Below are 7,436 nucleotides of genomic sequence, written 5' to 3'. Positions count from 1 at the left end.
TAGGCTATTATATGGATTCGTCTCACGATGAGACGGTCTCATACAAAACGAGCTCTAAAATATTAGGTGGGACTCTTTAAAAGAACATACTAAAGATATTTGAGTCTTATTTTAGTCGGAACAATTATAATTTTTTCATGTAATTCATTTTTAGACTTCCACTTTCCTTGGTGTACTATGTAATAAAAAACAAAATATGGTGAACAATCGATTAATGATTATTAAAGTACCTATTATTCTTCCACTCTAAATTTTAAAAAAATGTTAAATGAAATGGACATGAACACTATTATGCATATTTAATTCTCCAAGAATTCAAATAATATGAATATTTATAAAAAAGACAACACCAAATTGTAAAAGGTGAAGAAAATATTAATATGGGATGACAAATATTTCTTCAATACGTTCAAAAAATATAAATAAAAAATACAAATTATTTTGAGGACATAGAATTTAAATAATATGAATATTGACCAAAAAGACAACGCCAAATTGAAAAACGTGAAGAAAACATTAACACCAAATTGTAAAAGGTGAAGAAAATATTAATATGGGATGACAAATATTTATTTTAATACGTCCAAAAAATATAAATAAATATTTTATTCATCTTATACTTCTATTGCATCACTATACTATTTCAAATTAAATCTTTTATATATTTAAAAGTAAAATGATTTTTTTTTTTGTTATAAGAAAGTGAAAAAAAATAAAAAGGATTACCATATGTACGTTAAATTCAAAATAAAAAATTATTGTAGAATATTAGTCCAATAAAAAGGAATAAATTTGGGAACAATAAAAAATTTGTTAACCTAAGCAATTGATTAATATAGTCATAATTGACAGAAAAACTGAAATTGAACATATAAAACAATAAAACTAAAACCATTCAACAGTTTATGTATTTGTTTATGCCTATTATTGTAGAATATTAGGTGGAACTCATTAGAATAATCTATTAGAAAGGAAATTTCACCAAATTTTAATAAAAAAATAAAATAAAATTGAATACACACAAACAAATTACATGATTCATATTTTTTATTTTCATGCAAGTGGTGAATTAGGGATTGCATAAAAATGAGAATTTAGAGTTAATTGGGTGTTTAAACGTTCTTTTAGTTGAATCTTATCTTCAAAATCAAACCTCTTATAGATTTTTAAGGAAAGTTATGGTGAAATGTTAAATTTTTAAAAATTAGATTATTATTATTTTTATGTTTTTATTGTTGCTAATTCAACTAGAAAGTTTCTTTTAAAAAAAAAAAAAAAAGCTAGAAAGTCCTCATTAATTTTGTTTAACTTGAAAAACTAAAGTGAGTAATAGTAACATTTAAATTGTAGTTATATATATCCTTTCAAAGTATATTACTTGAGTAATAGTAAATGGAGGAAAGGAGATGGTGAAATTAAAATCCAATTTTTACATCTCCTTTTAATATATAAAAATGGAAACAAAAATCAAAATAAATAACAAACAAAAAAGATCCTGGACCTAAATACCTGACTGACCATCCAATACTAAAACCATTTGAACACTAAAATATAATAACAATACTAAAACCATCCAACAGTTCCTAAATTTTTATACCAATCATCTACTCATGTTAGGTGGAAATCAATAAAATCATTAAGCAGAAAACGATTTCTGGAATTTTTTAACTGAAAACAAATAAATATTGAAAATTAAAAATTTTAGATGATTTCATAATTTGTCATTGTTTTCTTTTTATTCTTTAATTTCAGACACAACTACTTCATTTTCCAAAAAAAAAAAACCCATCAAGCAAATGAGACTAGCTAATCACTAATATGCTCATTTGATTTATCTATACTATTTAAGTTGTGTTTTTAAATTTTTGTTTGGTACAAGTAATAGGTGATACCTGAAAGCTAGTACTTAATTGAAGTGATTTGTTTATTCAACTAATTTTATCAATTAGTTTGATCAATTTATTTAAAAATGTTGTAATGAGCAACTTGTTCATTAATAAATGATTCGAAACTGTTGGGATAGTTTAATTTGTCCACATCAATGAATCAAATATGATGGGCACACTAAATAAGTCATTAACGTCCTTCAGCCTATTTTATATGATTTTTAAGATGATATATTTTTAGCTTATGAAGAGCAAACACAATAAGTTAAACCCAATTTAATATGGTATTAGAGCCGAAGGTTCGATTAAAAAATTGAATGGTATGCTCGAAAACAATAACGATGTTACTGTAGTTGATTACTCCTACATACAAACTTGAAGGGAGTTCGCATGTGAGGGGGGTTTTAGGGTGGTTTGTCTCATATCAATGAGTTAAATATGGTATACAAACTTTAGAAGTCATTGAATGCCTTCCTCCCATTTCATGTAATTTCGGGCTGTTATCTCCTTAGCCCGCAACTCATATTTCTTGTATTTACTAACATTAACAATAAGTCCTCTTTATGTGTATAGGTTGTCGTCTTTCTTTCCTATCAGACCCCGCTTATAATCCATATGAGCATGATATATTGGATATGATGATGACGATGATAAACAATAAGTCCAGCCAATTTAACAATAACGATAACTCAATAAGTTGTTTTAAACAACTAATTTACAAAATACTAACATTAGATTATTTGACTATCTAATCATTTATTTGTGCCAAAATAAAATAAAATTGTTCAATAAAATATTTTAACAATGGACGGAGAAGTATGTTCAACGCATGCAATAATAATGGTCAACAACTTTAACGCTACATAGAAAGATTATAAATACAGAAGAGTACCAACACATTCAATCACCAAGCTAAGATTCCATCATTAGTAACTTAAAATTACTAAAAAAATAGTAACCAAGATTTTTATTTGTTGTACTAAAACAATGCCAACAAACTCAGTTTATCCTAAAAACATCAATGATTATGTACTAAATCAAGGTCATGGTGTTAAGGGTTTAGCTGATTTGGGTATTAATACTTTGCCCACCCAATATATCCAACCGGAACATGAGAGATTTGGTAAGGAACAAATCATCCTTTCCAACGGTAACCATCATGTTATCCCCGTCATCGACATGTCGAATTTCGACGACGATGAGATTATTTCGGCAGCTCAAAAATGGGGGTTCTTTCAGATCATTAATCATGGTACGTATGTATTGTCAAGTAACCAAGTCAATGTTACGCTAGAACATATTTGTATCGTCAAGTAATCAACTCAATTAAAAATTTAATACTGATGGTGGAGCCCCTAGAATATGTTATAGGAGTAATATATACTCTAACCTATAAGAGCCCTTCGGGCTGGTGGTGTAGATGCAGCATACGCTCTCCTGATATCTGACGTTAAATATTCCATTTTAAATAAGAGGTAGTTGAGAATTGGGCTTGTGACCTTTTGTCACACTGGCTTTAATACCATGACACCATGTCAATAAACCAATTTTATCAAAAACTTATAACCTGATGGTTGAGGTTCTAAAACATGTTATATATCCTTATACATCCCCTCATACAAGAGCCCTTCGAACTAGAGGTGTGGATGCAGTACAAATCCTTCTGATACATGACGTTGAATATTTCACTCTAAGTGAGGAGTGGTTGAGATTCGAACTCATAATCTCTTATCATGCTGGCTCTGATACCATGTTAAAGAACTAACTCAACCAAAAACTCAAGTTGAAGTCCCAGAATACATATTATATACTCTAACACATATTGATAAGAGAAAACAATTTTTTTTCTAATTAACTAAAAAATATTGGAAAAGATATAATACAAGATTTAATTTTATTTCATTTTCCGACAGGCATTCCTTTGAAAGTGTTGGAGGATGTAAAGGCTGCTACGTACCGGTTTTTCGAGCAGTCTGCAGAAGAAAAGAGTAAGTATTTGAAAGGGAATTCAGGTACAAATTGTGTAAGGTATGGCACTAGCTTTGTGCCTGAAGTTGAAAGGGCCTTGGAATGGAAGGATTATCTTAGTCTCTTATTTGTTTCTGATGGGGATGCTGTTGCTCGTTGGCCCGTTGCATGCAGGTAATCCTTATGAATTTGCTACGCAATATTACTTGGATCATATGGGTTATTATTAATTTGCATTAATAATAAATTCAAAAAAATGTACACGTACTAACGTAAATATAATCATATGAATAATACTTTATTTTTATGATCTATTAAATACTCCATAACGCTAATTTTTTATTCATACTGTTATCGTGAGATAATTTTAATTGAGTCAGCCCAAACTATTTAAAAAAAAACTATTTTTGTACAAGTGTGAATTAAGATTTCATTGTTTTTCTAATATTCTTAATGGGCTATTTGTATAATCCTGTCACACGGTGAGAGTGAGACGGTTTCATACAAGACTTGCTGTAGATATATTTTCATGAATACTGACTCAAGTAATTTGTAGGAAATTCAAAGGATGAGTGCAAATTTTGCACGATATATACACTATCATATGATTCTTTTTAATCAATGCACTCATTATTATAGGACCTTTTTATTTATTTTTAGGCTCCAAAATAAAAGATTAAAAGAGTTTATAAAAATTTAAGGCATAATGAATAATATAATATACTCATTTTGTTTATTATTTTTGATATTTAAACTACTTTATAAAAAATACTAATAATTTATATTACTTAGAAAAAAATATAAATTATATGTAATTTAAATTTAAGTTAATATCAACCTTAGCTTGCAGCCTTACATTAAAATAAAGTTTTTGGACACCCTTACTTATCAATGACCATGTTGATCGGTACGCGCCCGCATTCTATGCACTAGTTGACTACTAAATATAAGTGTAATTTTATGAATTTGCAAATTTAAAATATGATTATGATTAATAAATTATACTCCATACAATATGATTATGATTAATAAAATATATATTATGATTAGATTGATAGACTATAATCATAACTATGATCAATAAAAAGATTGTGAGTTGAAAGTTATGATATTGATTGTCTAACTAAGATTATAATTATAAGCTTTAGTTATGATTTATATTAATTCTTAAGATTATAACTAATTAATATGGTGACTTTAATTTTGATTGTTAAGTTTTGATTATAATTTTAGGTACGTAAACAATGCTAAATTATGATCTATAATTATGATTATGATAATAAACCACAAACTAGATTGTGTTTAATGAGTTTTAGTTATGGATATAACATATGGTTAATAGTTAGAGTTATAATTAATAAGATTTTATTATGATTTAATTAACTATGATGTTTAATTATAATTTATGATTATGATTAGTGACTATATGATCCATGATAATAACTATGAAATTAGATGGTTAATAAGCCTGAAAACCACATGCAAAGTTACTAAAATACAGAACGTAATCAACCTATTGAACGTACAAGTCATTGGCCACCTAACATTATTTTCTTGAGAATACTTATAAAGTGAAAAGTATTCTAGTGTTATTAATACTTGAGATTATTCTTTGTGGATTTTTATAAAAACTTTTGCATTCGTATCTTAATTTTTTGTTCCTCTTAATATATTGCAATGAATTTGAAATACAATAATTGATAAATGCATAGTAAATCTCATAGCTTTAATCATAAGCTTAAATTTTTTAGTGAGTTAATGCATGTCTTTTAACATAATATAATTAGCGACAATATGAATTTGACCTTTGAATCATATCCACTACTCATAAGTGGAATATTTAGCATGCATTATATATATATGAAGGACCTTTGGAGTTGCATCCTCATTATTAACTAGCCCAAATTCGTGTGAGGAAACGTAATAAAATATATAATATATGATAGGTCCTCAACCATAAACTTAATTTTTCAATGAGTCGAGTGTTAAGGAACTAATTCAAACAAAAGCTTAAAATCATAGTTGAAGCCTCAGGATATGTCATATAATCTAATATGTTCATTCACACGAGAGTATTTCGTGTTGGAAGCGTAGATGCATCACATACTCTCCCAATATATACATCAGACACTAAATTTCTACTTTAAATGAAATTGAAATTCGAATTCGTGAACTTCTTGTCATTTTGGCTTTTGATACCATGTCAATGAACTAACTCAACCAAAAGCTTAAGCTTATGGTTTAGGCCCCATAATATGTTATATACTCTAATACGCTCCTTACATGAGAACCCTTTGGGCTAGAAGTGTAAACAATAACTAATTTAATGGCATAAATACAATTGTGATAGGGATGAAGCATTGGAATACATGAAGAGCTCTGAAAATGTAACAAGGAAACTTCTTAATGTACTCATGAAGGGTTTAAACATTTATGAAATTGATGAGAAAAAGGAGTCACTTCTAATGGGTTCAAAAAGAATCAACCTAAATTACTATCCTAAATGCCCTAATCCTGAATTAACCGTAGGAGTAGGGCGTCATTCCGATGTATCAATCCTAACAATTCTTCTTCAAGACGATGTCGGAGGGCTATATGTTCGCGGGCTAGATGGTGAGAATTGGATTCCTGTCCCGCCCATCAATGGTGCATTGGTTATAAATATTGGTGATGCCCTTCAAATACTTAGCAATGGCAAATATAAAAGCATTGAACATCGTGTGATTGCTAATGGGACCAAGAATAGGATTTCGGTTCCAATATTTGTGAATCCAAGACCTAATGATATTATTGCTCCTTTGCTTGGTTCATCAAAAGGTGAAGAAGAGAAACCAATCTATAAAGAGGTTCTTTACTCGGATTATGTTAAATACTTCTATAAAAGAGCGCATGATGGTAAAGCTACTATTGAATTTGCTAAGGTTTCTACACAAACTAATTAGCTATTATTTCCATTCTAAAATACTTATTACTGATTGTAACATATTATGTGAGAAAATATTACTATCAGTTGACATTTTCTATCCCAATACTCCAATGTCTCATATTATCATTATTAATAAATATCTCACTAAGACAATAATATATGTGTACTTGGGTTTCATGTTAACTTTAGATTGTTCTCTCCCTTTGTCTTAAAATTGTCAATCAATATATACAATTAGAGTGCGTGTAATTTTATTATCACTAGTCCCTTGTGCTTTTCTTTTCATTGACTTTTTTAGTATGATTATATTGGTTATATTTGTATTTTATACAATTTAATGTATTATATTGATCATTTATATAATTACTACTTTTACGTAATTTACTATGTCATATTGATTATTTATATATTGAACTATATATAATTAAGATTTACTCTCTTTGTCTTACTAAAAGTATCGTGACATTTGTAGTTTATAGCTAATTAAAATAAATAAGGGGATAATATCATAAATTTTATCCGAATTAAAAAACTTAAATTTTATCTTTCATTTTTGGCAAATTCATTTATTTTTGTTCATATATTTAGAAACAATCTTTGACTTATAGAGGGCAATTATTGCCTTGTAGGATTCTTTTCTTTGCATTATTTGAGAA

The 7,436-nt window shown here is 28.0% G+C and overlaps 1 protein-coding gene across 1 annotated transcript; it reads left to right on the top strand.

Annotated features, from left to right (window-relative positions):
- Window positions 1-2,792: 2,792 nt before the first annotated feature.
- Window positions 2,793-7,037, top strand: LOC130823945 (feruloyl CoA ortho-hydroxylase F6H1-2). The gene is made up of 3 exons (XM_057688775.1): window positions 2,793-3,138; window positions 3,800-4,028; window positions 6,205-7,037. Exons 1-3 carry the CDS (start codon window positions 2,874-2,876, stop codon window positions 6,794-6,796), a joined length of 1,086 nt encoding a protein of 361 aa, XP_057544758.1. The 5' UTR covers window positions 2,793-2,873; the 3' UTR covers window positions 6,797-7,037.
- The last annotated feature ends 399 nt before the right edge of the window (window positions 7,038-7,436 follow it).

Source organism: Amaranthus tricolor, chromosome 9, assembly GCF_026212465.1.
Source record: "Amaranthus tricolor cultivar Red isolate AtriRed21 chromosome 9, ASM2621246v1, whole genome shotgun sequence".
Classification (NCBI taxonomy): Eukaryota; Viridiplantae; Streptophyta; class Magnoliopsida; order Caryophyllales; family Amaranthaceae; genus Amaranthus; species Amaranthus tricolor.
This window is presented reverse-complemented; position numbering and strand designations above follow the sequence as displayed.